Consider the following 17,218-nt stretch of genomic DNA (forward strand, 5'->3'; position numbering starts at 1 on the left):
ATAGATAGATTCTTTATTGTCCTTTTTCAGGAAATTTGTTGCCACATCATAAATACAAACTGTCTATACTTGTATCGTCAGCACAGTACCACGAGCGAGCACTTTCATTATATACTTATAGACTGCATTCAGTCATTATACATCCCTGTATAACAATGGTGGAAGTGAGGAAACATTGTGGAGCACAGTATGAAATACAATATCACCTGTAACCTGGGGAATGAAACACATAAAATAAGACTTACGTCCATGAATCTGCATGCTGGTACTTCTCCTCCTCAGAGTTTGATTATAGCTGGGTGAGAATTACCAGGGTTGTTTTAACAACATGTTGGATCCAGATCTTTTTTCACTGCATATCTTGATATTTCCATGTGTTTCTCCAGGATGGACCTCAGGCTGAAGGACAAAGTAAAACCAAACAGGAGAGTGCGTGGCTCTTCAGACTGTGGTACACCTTTGATCACAAGTATCCTTTCTGTGCCCGGCTTTACAGAACCATTAGCTTTCAGGACACAAAGTCATTGTTTGAACTAGTGCAGGTCTTTCTGATAATATCAGGTCTCATATCCAGTCAGGATGGTTTTCCAGGGATTATTTTCCCTTTGTACCCTGTATAAGCCATCAAAGTCACATTCATAATTGCTGCCTTTATTGGATGAATCCATAAATGTTTGCTGTCCCTGAGTCAGACTGGCTGCAAAAACAGAGGAAAGAAAATGTGTTTAGCAGGTCATCCTCCCATGTCCTTCCTCCTTCCCTCTCTGCTCAACAACTGCCTCCCCAGGTGGCTGATTGTGTAGCTGCTTTTGAGCGGGGCAGCTGTGTTGTACAGCGGAGACTTTCTCCCTGGTGACACGTGCTAGACGCAGCTGAGGCGAGCAGGGTGGATTTCTTTCATGTCCCAACACTGCGGAGGCTGAAGTAAACACACATGACGCAGGGCTTTGGTGTGGAGAGTTTAGTGATTTTATTTATTTCTGGTGTAGAGGACTGTGCAATGGACTGCTGAGTTTGATTTCTGTTCAAACATACATGTTCTGTTCTGTCAGGGCTGCCTCCCTCCCTAAAGGGAGTGGTGACCAGACCAAGGAACAAGGAACTTTTTCCTACAGAGCAATACAGCTTGACTAATTAAAAAAAAAGGCAGAGGAACCGGCTGGTTGACTCTCTGCTGCACTGCAGCCGAGCCTCACAGAATTACTTTACCCTCAGAGTCACATACAGACTCCTGCTGGCAGACAGCCTTAATGTTATTGAGCCATAATTTATCATTTTTAATGTTTTTATGGTGAGTTACTGCTGGAAGAGAACTTAGGAAATGACTGCCTGCAAGGCCTGTTTTTATCAGAGCAGTTTAAATGTTTTATATTTGAATTAGCTTCTGCAAATTTAGTTTGAGCAGATAGTTGAGTTCTTCTACTTTTTTATAAATTAATTTATGCAGATGCAGAAAAAGCAAGTGTGAAGCCTCATGCCAAGCTAGCTAAAAACCTGGCAACCCAACAGTTGTTCTTATAAGTGATCTATAATTCATAAATGATGTATTAACCCCAAAGAAAGGCATTAGTTACAGCTTTATGACAGGTGAGATATTAGAAAATTGTACAGATATTGGATATGAACAATATTACTATCCTCCATTCAACCAGCCTTTGCCCATTGTAATAATAATATAATTATTGAGCTCTTCGGGTCGTTTTCCTTAATAACTGCCCAGTTACCTTAAGCCCATTCTGACACACAGTGGCCCACCTCTCACCTCCACTCTGCCCGCCTACTGTGGACCACTGGCGAGCTGTCTGACCAGCCCCCAGGCATACGAGGTGAGTGTCCACGTGCACAGAACAACAGTAAATACTCAGTAACACTACTACATGACCAGTGATCTGTGAGAAATGCATGCTGTAGAAACAGTAGAAGCTCTTTTCACTGCATGTTGTCCAGTAAGAGGATTTAAAGGAATAGTTGGACATTTTGAGAAATACACATATTAGCTTTCTTACTTACAATAACAGTTGAGCAAGGCTCGGTCAACTTTCTCCTTTCCTGTTTTTAGATAGGTATGCTATGTGCTAGGCTAATCTATGTTGAAAAGACAACCACAATTTGAAGATAAATGTATATATAAATATACATTTATAAATATAAAAATACTTTTGAAATGAGCTATAACCAAAGCATTCTGTGAAATCACTAAAAGGTGGTGGTTTTCTGTTCCTTTTTCTATGTTCAGACCATACTGTCAGTGGTTCAGACCTGTGCACAGTGCCTCAGGAAGCCTCTCTGTGAATACTGAAGGTTTTTCTCTCAGGAGAATTGTAATACTGTCAAAGTATTCTCAGTGCCTGCCAGTAAACAAACAAAGCACATAGAAAATGGACAGTCAAGAAGCCTTTTTGCATTCAAAGGGCACAAAAGGCCCTTTTCAGCACCACCTCAATGATGATCACTGTTCTGCGCTCCAATATTTTAAACAGAGAAATACCCATTGACCGAACCGTCACACTTGGATTTAATCTGGCAAATTCTCCTTTTCATTTCATGTGAAATACTTCCAGGTGGAGGCTTTTGGCTATTATACTCTCCCTTCTCAGTGACCCAAAGAGCCCCTCACTGTCGGGTTACAAAATTTAAATTCCTTGACTGCAAAATAGTCATAAAATGTCTTTTATCAAACTAAACTAAAGTGTCTAAATGTTTAGTTCTGTCTTAAGCTCTGCATCCACAAATGTTTTCCTCTGCTCGTTTGTTGCTGTTGGTTTTCCAGTGCAAGGCTGCCAGCCAGGCGAGCCATGAATTTAGGTGGTTGTTCATATAATCAGGACCGTACAGGCCTCTGGGATGCCAAGGGGGTGAGAGACCGTATTAAATAAAGCTCCTTGCTTGGTTCCTCTTTGGTTATGGGTGTTATGAAATGGGGAGGGAATAAAAGGCTGCACAAAAAGGGGAAATTTGAATTTCTCTTTAAAAGGGCACTTTTTTAAGCATAGTATATTATTTAATTTTCAGCAAAAGTTACTCAAACAGGAGTAATTAGTGCATTTGGACTATTTTTAGCTGTGGATGAATACATATCTGGAGCTCTTTGATGGCAGCAGGAAAGAAAATGTGGAAACAGCTCAAAATTAGAAAATGTACAGCGCCCACCTTCATATGTGATGAAGAATCATGTCACCCAGTATAAGAGTCAGAGCTGTGGCTCAAAAGCTGTTGGTGTTTTTTAGGAATTTGTTTACAATAAGAAACAATATAGAATATTACCAGACATCCTTAAAATAGCTTTTAAAAGCTTATTTTCTCAGACATGCCATCATTGTCTATATTCTACTTTCCTCCCCTTGTCTTTATTTCTTTGACGCTGGCTTCTTGACATTCATTTATAATGAATCTAAATGTGATTATTTTCACTTCCAACAGTTGTGTCACTCTTTTAATTAGAAACTAGCCCTACCCTTTTAACTACATACAATGCCTGATGGATTTATTTGGAGTTTTTTCCCCATTTCCCCTCCCAAATAATTGCTGGAGGGAAGCGGTTATGTAATCTCTCTCTTTTTTGATCCCTTCATCTGAGTAATCCCTGCTGACCTGACATTAACTCATCCTGTTCTCCCCGGGGACATGGGCCGACTATTGATTGTCAGCCAGTCAATTAGAGCTGTGAGAACCTCATGCAACAGTTTTACAGCCATCTATTACTTACCCACAATGCAATGTGTGCTTTTAAATTGAGTTGTCTTTTCTAACAAGTCCATTTCACAGCTGTCACTTATTTGTTCACTGTGGGGTTGGCTTGCATGTAATTGTGCAGCCTGTGGTTTCCTGTGGGTTTTTTTTTTTGTTATGTCACTTTAATGCAGTTGCTGCAGCACAGGACACTAAGTGAAAGTCTCCTCCTCCCTTTGTTCTGTAAATCCATAGTGTCCCTTATGATCCTTGCACTGTTATTGTCTGTTTACACCACATGTACTCATTCTGTGTGTCCTACATCTGTGCGTGTCACCCCCATGTTCTCCATCCCTCCCCTCATGTTCCACTGCGGATGTGTTTTCAGAACCACGAGCAGCTGAGGGACCACGACTCTGACCTCCTCCACAGCGACGGCGACCTGACCTTCATGTTCGGTGACACTGCCATCACAGCCAATGGGGCGTCCGGCGGTGGGGGGGATGCAGCCGGAGGGTCGGGTTGGAGTGCGAATGGCAAAAGGAGCGGCAGCACCTCAGAGGAGGCGCTGGAGCGTGAGCTGGACTCCCGCGAGCAGGAGCTGCTGAGTCGCGGCACGCGGCTGGTTTTCCCCATCGAGGATCACGTCTGACCCTCCCCTTCCTTTTGCCTACACTGTCAAACCGCCCTGACCTGACCCCCAAGACCACCTCACCCTCAACTCTCTCCACATCCCGCGGGCAGAGTGTCCAGTCCTTCAGAGAGTGGAGACGTGGTAGTAGACAAGAGGGGAGGGTTCAGAGTGACTCTGAGCTCCCTCCCGGCCCGGGAGCAAAGCTCAAGGAGCATTTCATCCTCATTACAGAGCTGGAGTTTATTCTTTAAGAGATTAACTTCCCTTGCTCTTATACTGTGATTCAGTTTTACTGATTGTTTCCTTTGCATAAAGTGGAGGGAAACCTTTTATGCAGGATATGAGGTCAAAAAAATCCTCATGTGAGATTCAGTCTGCACTTTTGAACATGTGACCCTGTGTATGTTCAGCTGGATTGGAAAAGAAGTAGAAAAATTGCCTTGCAGCCCTCTCTGGCATCATGTGATCTGACCTGTTTGTCTTCACATCACACCAGTGACCACTTAGAAAATGTGAGAAGTGGCTTTTTTGGAAGCACACCCCATCCAGATGCTGAATTAAGGCCACACACTCACCTACACTTTCAATAGTTTATAAAGAAAAAGTGTTCTCTGGTTAAGTGTGTACCATCTGAAGCTGTAATAGACCAGTGTTTGGTATGAGTGTGAGGATGTCCTTTGTTTCACACAAAAGCATCTGTGTGGGGGAGACTGTGACATGTGAGGAGCACAGAGAGGGACAGTGAATGAGTTGCCCTCTCAGCCACCACAGAGTGTCATGGGTGAAGTGAAAGGGGTGAAGAATGTGAGCATGTAAATAGCTACAAGGCTGAGCTTTGTTCCACTTTAGTGGGGCTGCTTCTATCAGCGCATTACATCCTGTGACCGTTACAAATAGTACCTGTGTATCTTGTCTTTGAGCTGGTCTGGATCCTTCTCACAGTACTGGGCTGGTTTTCACAACAATAACATGATTAAGGGACAAAAGTGTCTTAATGCAAATTATATTGTTTCTTATGAGATAATGCTAATTTCCCAAAACTTTAAAAACTGGCATAAGATGTACACTCGAACATGGTTAATAAACAATACAACACTACAAAATAAAGGGCAAGCCTTTATTATAATTTGGAATACTTTTCAAAAACTCTATATTGTCTTGCTGATTTTAAAAATACTTCAGATTATCAGATGCATCTTTTGATGTTAGACTGCAACTGACAATTATTTTCAATTAACCTGCTGATGATTTTCTCAATTAGCTGTTTAGTCTATAAAATGTCATAACATAGTAAAAAATCCCCCCAGTCTTAGAGCCCAAGGTAATTGCTTGCTTTATCCAATCAGTAGTCTAATATTCAGTAATAACTAATATAATATATGTATAAGGAATAACAGCAGTGAATCATTACATTGGAGAAGCTGGAACCAGTGAAAAAATTACATTGTTGATTAATATGATTAATAAAACTTATGATTGACTAATCGTTTCAGCTCTATGTTTAAGCTAAATTTAGTAAGTGGTATGATAGCATGTGTGCATATGTTTCATTGAGTCCATGCAGCAGCAGCAGCAGTGCAGCACCGCATAAGAAAGACTGCAAAGTAGTTCTTCAGACTCTACCATTAATAAGATTTGCCTGACAATGTTGAACTAAAAATCTCAAATCAAGAAGAGCCATTGATAACAGTGACCAGAGGTGAATGAAGGAATGCTTGCACATCTTCTACCTGCATCGACAGTGTTTATACTCTTAAAGAAATAATGTCTCTGGCTCCCACATGTTAGCCTCAAATGCCTGTTGAATTAGTTAGCACTGAAACAGAACGATGAGGTGAGCTGGTCTCATAAATCTACAATCAACGGTCATTTATGTAAATCTCCTGTTTTTCCTTAACCTTAGTTGCTAACGCTGTTAACTGTCATACTAACAGACATAAACTCATCATTTGTTTTGCTCTGTTCATGTTGGAAGAAATCACATCAGTAGAATATGATGCAAAGCTTTTGACCGTCTTTTGGATGGGATTATGGATATCATAATCATATATTCATATTTACTGCACAGATACGAGAGTGGACTTCTCATCCAGCTGCCAGAAAGGTACTTGGCTTATTTCCCTAAATGTTGTAAATTACTGCTGTAAACATTGTGCAGCTACAACACTTCACATAAACATTTGACCGTCACTACACACACACACAATGGTAATTTAGACACTTCCCTAAGTTTTGAGCTGATTACAAGAAACCTGAGCACCCATTGTCCTGAAACTCAAGTGTATCGATAATAAATGGGAACACATGTTCTCTTTAAAGTTCTTCACAATAAAATAAAGTGAACCTCCTGCAGTTTCTGTTTTGGTACTAAATGAATGCATTTTGTCTCAGCATTAGATAGATTTCTTTGTGTATAGCAGGTGGGACAGCAAATATAGCTTACAGTATACAGAACACTGACATCCTTTCACCTGTGGCCCAGTTCCTCCCAGCTGCCCTGAGAGGTTTGAAATGAGATAGTTTAATACTTAATACTATTAATACTGATCTCCAACATGCAAATCATTGACACGAGACAGTGACTTAGGGCTCAGGATTTCACTTGTGGCATTAATCTGTTAGCTGACACTTTCTACAACAGACAACTGAACCATATTGTTTCCCTACAGGTTGATTTGCATCTCTCGATGTGAACTATAGAAATATATTATTTATAGCGCATCAATTACTCTGGTGACTTTCTAACCACATTTCCTCGCAGTTTGTAGTGAACCTTTGGGAATTTCTCCTATGCAGCATGATTATTAGAGGAAATATTGGGTCATTTGCATATTTTTTTCCCCCTTAAGATGTGATATTTAGCTCTTATCCAATAAATGTAAATAGCAATTTAAATGGCAGACTTTGCTGGGCTTACAGAGCAGCACACAGGCCCTTTACACTGGTGGAACAACAACTGTCTCTGGGGGAGAAGGAGGAGGTTTTTCTAACACATTTTGTGTTTCCTTTACCACGTCTAGACATCTGAACCGCTCCCCGTTTTAAATTCACCACACAGCACGTGTTGCCTTTTGTTTTGCTGCTGCATTTATGTATGAGTACACAAGGGCAGGTGTGAAAGGCTCGATTGTGTAGGTTTAATTTGAGGCTTTCACGTGAGGAAGAAGCCTGGCACAAGTTTTATAGAGAACTGAGAACCTCCAGGAGGAAATGAATCTAGTTATGTAAGCTGTTGCCAAGCTGTATGCACTGTGGGTCATTTAAATTCTAGCTGGAGTGAGAAGTAATGTGAAGCCGTGCTCTGTCTAACATCTCCTTTCACAGTCTGATGGTAGCGAAGCTTGTCTGTATCTAGGACATTAAAAATAATCAAATTCGCCATTTTGTCTAACCAAACCATTTCACAATCTCTTCTGATATGAAAAGGTTACACAGCCTCCAGATACACCTTTAACAGTATAACTTACAGCAGATGTTATCTCTGGATTGTGCAAAACTGTGATTTTTGATCATGTCTGTTGAGAATTTCAAATTCCTGATGTACAAACACGAGTGCAGAAAAAAGACTGAACAAGAACTCACATTTGTCGACATGTCCAGGACAGACTGACTGGAGTTTTTCTTCGAGATGTGGGAGTACTTCATGGATAACTGGTGGCTGCAGGCAAATATATGAGCAGAGTTTGGCACTTTACCTCAAGCAAAGGACACTCACAGGACTCTTATATAACCTTCATGTGCACTATATCTCCAGACTGTTGTGCTGTCAGTTGTCTTGCTGGCTATATTTACATGCTCTCTGTACCTGGGAAATATGAGATGTAGCTCAATTGTCATTATGTGCACCTGTTGTTTCTAGTAGCAACTGGCTGCCTGGTTCTACCTTCCATGGTTTGCATGTCAACATGTTAATAAAAATCGTCAAATAATGAGCCACCCAGTTGTGTTCATTTGGATCATTGAAACTACATGTGGTCATGAGGCTGAAATACGGTTTGTGAGTTATTACTGGTTATATAATTGCATTTAAGTCTACGGAGGCCTGATCAGATCAACAGCACATAAGCTAATTATGATGACAGTTTGTGATTAATTAGGATTTACATAGTACAGTATAATCTATGGAGGTCCATGTGGTCTCAATGTATTTAGAATTCTCCATTCAAATATCTAAATACTCGCTAACACACACACACACTAGAGTACTGTGAGTAAGCACGTTATGATGCCATATACAGTTTAAGTTTACTGTAATGCATTAAAGCTGAATGCAGGTGTGTTTTCAAGCCCCCATTCACTACCACTGGATCTTTAAGTCAGCCAGTAGTAAAGGTAGAATTGGGTGGGATCTAGTGGTGAAGTTGCAGATAGCAACCAACTGAATACAGCTCAGCCTGGTAACTGTGTAGAGTGTCTGTGGTGACTACAAAACTCACGAAAAAAAAAAGCGTGGAAGGCCCCAAACCAGTGTTTGGTTTGTTTGTTGTGGGCTACTGTAGAAACATACTGTAGAAGAGGACCCGCTCCCTCTGTGGATTAATACAGTAATGAAAACATACCCATGAATAGATTCTGTTTCTGCCCGTAGATCCACCTGAATGTCACACTAGACCTCTACGATTAATTAGTTTTCATGTGATTATGAAGTCATCCAAAAGTCATTCCTTTCAGAATCAATGGAGAATTCATTCTTAAGAAGATGCTTCTCTAGTTTTTACTAACTCTTTATTGAAGTCAGTTTAAATAGTCAAGTTATTTCTTTCTTTGAAAAGAGAACTTCTTCAGGCATTTAACCCACAACAATCATTACAGAACCAACTTCTAAAGTTGAACACATGGATGCTGGTAAACTTCTTACTCCTCCTAAACACATCCTCAACCAGAGGGGTGTCACAGCATTTTACACTTTTTTAGACAAAAACTAAAAACAGTAAGAATGGCGCACAGTATGAATAAGTACCGTCTGTTGTGCTTGTGAAAACTTGCTAAAAAGTTCATTGGCAGAGCACAGAGGCAGCTCTCCAAGACACGTCCATGGGATATTAGAAAATTTCACACCCATGTGAGTGTTTTGTCAGTGGGGTGGCTGCAGCTGTCTGGATTCCTGAGGGGCTGGGGGCGAAACAATAGTTCCTCAGTCAGGCCTCTTTTCCAGAAAACACTGTAGTTTCTTCTTTCACAGCTCTTCATGGGCATTGTTAGTGAGAAAACTTCAGTTAAGTATCAGTAATGCTTGAGATTACTGCCTCGCTTAGTCATAGGCTGGACAGATAAGTGGCGCAGGTGAGAGCGAGCCTGACGCTGCCACACCGGATCCTGGCAGTTATCTCGCAAGAAGGACCCATCTCTGGCTTTTTATGGCTCTCGCCTGCAGGGGATTTGTGGAGGGATTAGTGCTGCTAAAAGGACAGAAGGATAGAGGCAGGCCAGTGTAACAGGAGCACAAACCAGCATCAAATCTCTCTCTTCTTGTTTAAGTCCGCTCCCACATCCCCTCTATCTGCATAGTCCCTGCTAGTGTTGTAAAGGTAACACTGTACAAATAAGCTGCCTTCTCCTCGTTTCAAATTCATCTGTCTGTGATTGGCTGCTCTTTCCACTTGGATTTTCTCCAGTTCATCGACCCGGCTTGCGAGCTCCCAGTGGACCACATTCCAGCTGCTTGTTTTGTTATTCCACCTTTTGCCCTCAGCCTCGAACACCAGGTCCCTGGAAGAGAACAGAAAATAGCTGAAGCCTTTAAGTTACGACACAGCCTCACACTGAAAGAGACACAGAGCAAAAGGACCATAAACACGTTCAACGGAGTTAATCATGTCCATGTTCAAGACCTCCAGCCGTAGCTTTATCCGTGGTCAGGGTGGAGGCAGTGCCATAAGGGACACCCGCTGCCTCCACCCTGTTTCTGCTCCATGCTGGCGGCTTGCAGGCGGCCCGAGCTCTAAAGGGTCTGCTTGTGAGAGCTGGCGGCGACAGGCCGGTGGTAACCCTGGGAGAGCTTCCCCGTCACGGACAGCCGTACACAATGATCCCCTTCTTGACAGCAGAGTCTGAGGCCCAACGACCCGCTGCCAGCCCCCCGCTATCCATGAGAGGACCCAGCATTGCCAGGGAGAAAACAATGAGGCCTCTATCAGACATCAGATCAGTTAGTCATCAAGGAGGGAGGAATATTTGTGGGACTGTCTCGCTCTGATAGCTGTAAAAATCTGTTAGTGTGTCTGCGTTAACCTTAATCTAACACGTGATTCATTAACTAGTAAGAAAACTAAAAGGGAAAGCTCTGTGCGCAAAAAGCAGCAGCCAGCCGTTGACATATTAATAGGTTGAGTGCTATCTACAAAAGAAGAGCAGAGTCCACTTTGATATACCTAGTTAACAGTTAATATGAGAGCAATTAAAACTCATTCAACAGGTGGGTTTCATTAAAGACAGGCAAAGTCCTGGGTGTATATGTATATAAATAACAGTAGGTTGATTTATTTTAATCATTATTATTCTATACATTTAATTTTCTTCATCTATGTGTAGCTTGAAGGAACTGAAAACTTTTATGTTGTACAACCAGTTGTTGTAAATTTCCTTGATGCAATTAAAATAAAATGAAAGGCCCCCTCTAGACAACTTTTATGACATAAAAATACTCTTATTTAATACTATTAAAAATGTACAGCATGTGTTTCTTTCCTCATCACACTTGTGTAGCTGTCTGCTGGAGGCTTCCTAACTCATTAGGACGTCACAAAATGAAGATCAAACATCAAAGTAACAAGCTAAACACATCATGTTGTGGAGGGTGGGGGGCTTTTTAATGGATCCAATCAAACCCTGCTGCCTGGCTCTCTCCTGACCCCCATATGGACTCTCTGTTTTCAATTTGCCTCAGTCAGAAGGAGGTCACAGGTCAAGGATCAGCCACAGAGCACAGCAGCAGCACCAAGGCTGTTGTTGTCAAACCTCAAACTTCCTGCAGGTAAAAACAGTGAGGAGGGCATTCACCGCCTCTGTCTTTAGTTTCACTCTGCTGACTTCAGCCCTCATTCGCTCTTGAATTAAAACCCTTTGTGTGATCTCACCATACCTTGACCCTTGATTCCTCAGGGCACATCCTCATGTTGTCTTGTCCACGCTGTTCTTCTGATACCCCAGCTGCCTCATGACCTCGCTGCAGTAGGCCTCCACCTGATTGATCTGCTCAACGTTGAGTCTCTCCCTCCAGGCATATATAGCCTCTTTTGCGTCTCTGGATGAGATCAGGAACGGCCTGTCTGAGGAATACCCCTGACCGTGCGTCATGTTCAGGGCAAACTTCTCCAGAGCCGGGAAGGAGGAGAGGTTGGAGAAGCGGTACAGCCTCTGGAGCTCCTCCATGGGGTGCAGGACCAGGTCCTCGTAGCGGATGCGGAGGTAGTTCCTCCTCACCCAGGGAGGCGCATTCATCACCAGCATCATGTCACTGAGCCAGTTGTCACAGATGAGCTCCATGGCGCTGGAGACGTAGCTCTCGGCCCGGTTCACCTTGCTGCTCGGCACCAGCAGCCGCTTGTACTTGTCGGCCTGCTTCTTACTCCTCAGCACCTGGATGCTCTCCTTCACCAGGGCCTGTTTGGACTTCAGGCGGGAGTTGTGCACGGCCCTCGGGTCTCTGAAGAGCTGAATGATCTGGAGGTTTATCGCAGGGTCTTTCATCAAAGGAACCAGCGTGCTCAGGTCCAAGACGCGCACTCCTTTGATCACCATCACCGGGTACTTTCTACACTCCCTTTCCAGGTCCCTAATGTCCCGCTTCGGGCACTTTGCGCACTGGTCCTCTTTCACCAGCCCAATTTCATGACGCTTGTGCGCATCGCATAGCGGCTCGGAGCATATCACCTTGTTCATTTTCCAGCCGAATATGAACGAAGTGGTGATGTTTTGCGAGCCGGCGTAAAGTTTGAGGACGGAGAAGTCGCAGCGGTACAAGGCGTTCATCATGTCCCGCACTGCGCCCTGGAGACTGGCCGCATCCCCCGGATACAGAGCCTGCCATATGTGCCACATTGGCTCGTACAGGTAGAAAACATCGGGGTGCTGGTTGAACAACTCCCCCAAAAACGAGGAGCCAGTCCTCCAGGTGGCATGTAGGTAGATGTGTATCCGAGACTGGCTCCGGTTGACGGCCGGCTCCGTCTCCTCGCTGCCGTTAAGTTTGTAACCGTTATCCCACAGCAGCGCCAAATCTGGGCATCTGGGCTGTTGCTGCAGTCCATGTCTGGCGTGTTGAACGGATTTATCTCGGTAATCTAACACGTACGGGATTAGCAGAAGTAAACCTGAATATGCCAGGATCAAAACCAAGTATTTTTTATGTAGCCTCCTCTTCATTTCCTCTCGCCGGGAGGGGGCTGGCTAGCTTCTTTCTCCGGAGGGTCGCGGCGCTCTGTGGCTCTGTGGGAGCTACTGTAAAGTTATGTGTGTGCGAGGGGAAGGAGTGTCTCTGTGTGTGTGTGTGTGTCTGTGTGTGTCTGTGTGTGTGTATGTGAGGGGGGGGTTAACCACGCCCCTTTAAAGACGAAATACCGGATTATTTCTGCTTCTTTTCTGCAGTCGGTAGGTGAAATAATTGCGTTAGACCCGTTACAAAATGTTAGTATCTTTGAGAAAGCCTCATCAATAACAACATGTAGAATGGCGGCCGTTAATCTCAAAGAGCCTTGTAGAGAAGAGGTTCCAACGGCTACCACCAACCGTAACCGGGATGGACGCAAGGGATTATGGGAAATGTAGGCTCCATTTGAATTGTGTATTTCGTCGGCAGTGTATTCGTATCTCGAGACGTTGAATGTTTTCACTGTGCAGCTTTAAACACGAGCTTTTACATATAAAAGAAAAGACAAATACAACAATACTATTTACTGCAGTTAGGGTTTGCGCATGCGCACTTTACATCGTTTGTTGTCAGAGGCGAACTCTGCGCGGTACCGAAGGAATCAATGAAGTAGCTGAAGCTGTCGAGCCTGTGCAGTAAATGGCATTATCAAGCTAACGTGTTCTTGTTCGTGCTAGCTCTTTAGCTTGCAGAGTCACCAGGCCAGCAGCAGGTCTGTCTGCCTGACAGCTAACTATCGTTACATGTGGACGCTTGTAACGTTGGTTAGTTCAGTGCAGCATCAACATGACACACTGGAGCACCTTCGAAAAGGAGACGGAGAGAGAAACGAAGAAGCTGATAAGATGTATCAGCGGGGTCGAGGACGAGGAGGACCAGAACTTCCAGCTGGCACTGAAATTTGCCTGGTCGAACTTCAAGTGAGTTAGCCATTGACAGGATGGGAACATGTAAACAAACGTTAGCATTAGCCGCAATCAGTGATGCTAGTAATAGTCTCGTTTCTTGACAGGTTTCATCGGTACTTGGACGTGGACAGCCATAAAGTCCAGCGCAGTATAAATGGGTGAGTGAGTCTGTGGTGCTAGCTGGTCTTTTACTTCTGTACTGGACAGTTAGAGAAACACAGCGAGCTAACGTTACCTGGGTTATGTTGTGTTGAAACAAACAAGTGAACCCATTTTTAAGCTACTGCCAAGGTCCTGCATATGATCAACATCTTATATTCATATCTCAACATATGTATTCGCCAAGAGCTTTACATGGTGGTTGTTTTCAGAGGAGAAGAAGTGTCCAATAACTATTATCAATAACCAAATCTAGCCCTGGATCTTCCATTTTCAAGAAATACTAAAAAAGCCTTTCCCAAGCGCATTGATCTGATTGATTTTGCCATGAGGAAGATTGTGTTTTTCCCATTTCTGTTTAGGTCTTTTGCATGTCACTGTCATATGTTCATAATCTGCCGTGTTTTCCAGAATCTATGAAAAGCTCATGGTCCACTCAGACTTGAGTAAAGCAGAAAGCTGGACGAGGCTGACTGAAGAGTTCCTGAACTCACCTTTACCTAATACAGATGGAGCAAAGGTATGGGCTGACAGAAAATTCACTACTTAGTGGAGTGAGGGTCTGTGACCTTACACTGCCCTCAAGACAGACCTGCTGTAGTTACCTTTTCCTTCAGCCATATCATTTTAACAATACATACAGAATACAATACAGTTCAATTGTTTTTTGCAGACTGATGTACACTACAGTTTACTGTCACTGCTGCTCTTCTTATCGGGGTCCCCTTCAAACACAGACTTTACAGAGAGACCCAGGGTAAAGGAGGCCGGTGAGTTGACACTTTACACATTTTCAGTTTTACTTGTGAAAGTTTACATGTCCATGTTAATCATTATTGCTTAATCCTGCATCTGCAGAAGAAGAGGACAACTTCGACTGGGCTAGATATCTGATGGAGGGTGAAGACATAAACATGGGACCATACCCAGATACCCCTGTGAGTAAATCATAGCCAAACTCACCCTTTATTGATATGAATGACCACAATACCTGCAAGTGAATCAAGTTCCCTGTAAACCATCTCAGATGTCTTCAGCGGCACCTCTTAGGTTTTGAATATAGCTATGCTGAGATCACAAAACCTCCTGTACTAATAAGCGTCACAAAGCTGTAACAATATTAACTGCAGAGTGAGGGAGATCCCAGTCTATACATGGCCCCACATTCCTGAGAAGAGGTCCTGTTAGCCAGTAGTACTGACACACCTGTATGGGTGCCCCATGGTTGTGTAGGAGCTGTAAAGCTGCAGTAAAGTTACCAATCCAGCAGAAATAAAACCGTATCGATTGGCTTTTAGGAGTGGTCTGAGGAGGAGAGCGAGGACGATGACAGCCAGCAGCCAATCAGCAGGGAGGACTCTGGGATCCAGTTGGACAGAACGCCCCAGGAAGACCAGGACAACAACAACAAGACAGTCCCAGTTACATGGACAGGTGTGAACAGATCACACAGGAAAATGATGTTATAATGGAAAACAGATAATGGAAGCCTTTACTATTTTCGTAATGTGAAACTGAGATAGGACCAATGCACACAGAAGCCCTTTTCTAAAATGACAATAATCCCCCTTTGTGTGCTTGCAGTGGGGGAGCCTGATGCCCGGGCCTGGCTCGAACAGCATGTAGTGACGCCATACTGGGTGGCTCATGCTCCTCGTTTTCCTCACAGCTTGCATTTACACTCCAATTTGCTCAACGTGTGGTAAGACTCTGAAATGTTGTGTAGGACTTTAGATGATAGTATGGATGCACTGATTCACTTTTTTAGGGTTAACACTTACAACAGTGTTTTTGATATCACAGAAGAGCTAAACAAACCAGTAAGAATAGCATTGGACCAAAATAATTTGATACCAGTCGAGACATTTTGCCTGTGTATCAGCGGACTATTTTAAAATAGACTTTGGGGTATTTGTGATTTGAAATGATTAAAGATTCTTACCCCCAGTGTCTGTCTTCTCAGGGATCAGCACTTGTATAACACTGATCCATTGTATCTACCCGAAGAAAAGGCCTTTGTCACAGAGACCCAAGTAATACGGGAGACATTGTGGTAAGATGTAATGATGATTTGGTGTGTGACTGTGCCCATTGTACAAACTTACAAAGAAGTTAATCTCCTACTTTCTCACAAGTTGTATCTTTCATTATCTCATAGACAACTGAATCCTTTTTGGATTTAAGAGAAATTTTTATTTTCATTTACAGGCTCATTAACATTAAGTGTGATCATTAAGTTGAGATGTGTGACTGCTATGTTGCAGGCTTCTCTCTGGGGTGAAGAAACACTTTATATTCCAGCACCATGATGGAAAAGTGTCCGTAAGGAACAACGTTGTGGTGACTCATCTGACAAGTGTAAGTTTAAAATCTGAAATGTGCTTCTATTATATCTTAATAAATGTGTATTCTGTCCACTGTAGGAAACAGTCTTTTCTCTCCCTGTGCTGCAGAACTGTCTGCGCTCTGTGCTGGAGCATATCGCTGTGTACGGGCAGGCGGTGTTCAGGCTCCAGAGGTTCATAGACGAGGTGACGGGGTACAGCTCGGAGCCTTGCCCACCAGGCTCCAGTTCCTCCTACAGCTCCAAGAAGGGCTCCGAGCCTCCCTTCAGGACCTACCAGGCCTTTGTGTGGGCACTCAACAAGTACTTTACCAGCTTCAAAGAGGAGCTGACCACAATTGAGAGAGAGCTCATATGCAATGGCAAGTGCAAGTTGCAATGTTTAGGGGTTTGAAATCAATGGGGAACTCTACATTACCCTGCAATACTAACATAAGAAAACACTGGCATAACTAGATGAAACAGTCTGTGACACGGTGACTTAGACTGTTAGCTTTTTGCACAATTATACTGTGTGTTAGCTGTGTAGCTCTTAATAGGAATAGGAATAGTGCAGTAATTCAGAATGAGGGAGGTTTGTGCCCTGCAGCAGACAGGATGTAACAAGACACTAAATTCCTGATTTAATAAAATTCGTAACACTGGTTTCACATTACAATTTTCTCAGATAAATGAGATTGAAGACAAATTATAACTAAATGAATCTTTTATTTCTTAGACAAAAATCTACAAAATATATTTTCTTTATCAATTTATAGAATCCTTTTTTATTTTTAAGGTAGGTAGGTGTCAGCTGTGCAAACAATGCATATTTCCGTTACTTTGTAAAAGTGAAACTCAAGTCTTTGCACCTTAATACCACGATTGATGTCACAATTCATTTTCCATCTCACTGATTTGAATCTTTACATATTCGTCTTCCTGTTTAACTGTCTTATTTATTTTTACATTCCCACTTCTCAGTACCAGCAAGAGCTAACTTTGTGTCTTTTCGGATTGCATCATCACTCACACTTGCTGCCGTATTCTAAAATTCTATATGTCGTGTTAGCTAGCTGCAGCCTACAGATACCTATCAACATGAAGTGTGTAGTATAAGTAGTTTTTGGAATCCAGATTCAGATTCAGATTCATAC

General features: G+C 42.9%; 3 protein-coding genes across 4 annotated transcripts in view; 2 read left to right on the forward strand and 1 right to left on the reverse strand.

The window, feature by feature from the left end:
- The window catches only part of slc9a7 (solute carrier family 9 member 7), a 20,501-nt gene extending 15,049 nt beyond the window's left edge, over window positions 1–5,452 (forward strand). For both annotated transcript variants that reach the window (XM_035653294.1, XM_035653293.1), the window contains 3 exons: window positions 387–469; window positions 1,721–1,826; window positions 4,058–5,452. In XM_035653294.1, coding sequence (XP_035509187.1) covers window positions 387–469; window positions 1,721–1,826; window positions 4,058–4,321 — 453 coding nt within the window. In that variant the 3' untranslated portion in view covers window positions 4,322–5,452. The remainder of the gene's footprint in view (window positions 1–386; window positions 470–1,720; window positions 1,827–4,057) is intronic.
- A 3,565-nt stretch (window positions 5,453–9,017) lies between these two features.
- On the reverse strand, window positions 9,018–12,801 carry chst7 (carbohydrate (N-acetylglucosamine 6-O) sulfotransferase 7). The gene is made up of 2 exons (XM_035653372.1): window positions 11,385–12,801; window positions 9,018–10,012 (listed from the first exon to the last, which is right to left on the reverse strand). The coding sequence occupies exon 1, from the start codon at window positions 12,665–12,667 to the stop codon at window positions 11,414–11,416; it is 1,254 nt and encodes a 417-aa protein (XP_035509265.1). The 5' UTR covers window positions 12,668–12,801; the 3' UTR covers window positions 9,018–10,012; window positions 11,385–11,413.
- A 57-nt stretch (window positions 12,802–12,858) lies between these two features.
- Window positions 12,859–17,218, forward strand: part of tubgcp5 (tubulin, gamma complex associated protein 5) — a 10,193-nt gene continuing 5,833 nt past the window's right edge. Inside the window, exons 1-10 of the mRNA XM_035653371.1 lie at window positions 12,859–13,591; window positions 13,684–13,737; window positions 14,150–14,258; window positions 14,412–14,508; window positions 14,597–14,676; window positions 15,037–15,172; window positions 15,323–15,440; window positions 15,702–15,791; window positions 16,003–16,096; window positions 16,192–16,444. Of these exons, the coding sequence (XP_035509264.1) occupies window positions 13,458–13,591; window positions 13,684–13,737; window positions 14,150–14,258; window positions 14,412–14,508; window positions 14,597–14,676; window positions 15,037–15,172; window positions 15,323–15,440; window positions 15,702–15,791; window positions 16,003–16,096; window positions 16,192–16,444 (1,165 nt within the window). The 5' untranslated portion in view covers window positions 12,859–13,457. The remainder of the gene's footprint in view (window positions 13,592–13,683; window positions 13,738–14,149; window positions 14,259–14,411; window positions 14,509–14,596; window positions 14,677–15,036; window positions 15,173–15,322; window positions 15,441–15,701; window positions 15,792–16,002; window positions 16,097–16,191; window positions 16,445–17,218) is intronic.

The sequence above is a fragment of the Morone saxatilis genome, unplaced genomic scaffold, assembly GCF_004916995.1.
Source record: "Morone saxatilis isolate NCDOM2014 unplaced genomic scaffold, NCSU_SB_2.0 Contig12, whole genome shotgun sequence".
In the NCBI taxonomy this organism is placed as follows: Eukaryota; Metazoa; Chordata; class Actinopteri; family Moronidae; genus Morone; species Morone saxatilis.

Bases quoted from the DNA above. Each gene is read 5' to 3' on its own strand.
- chst7 (XM_035653372.1), bottom strand. From the start codon at position 12,667: ATGAAGAGGAGGCTACATAAAAAATACTTGGTTTTGATCCTGGCATAT.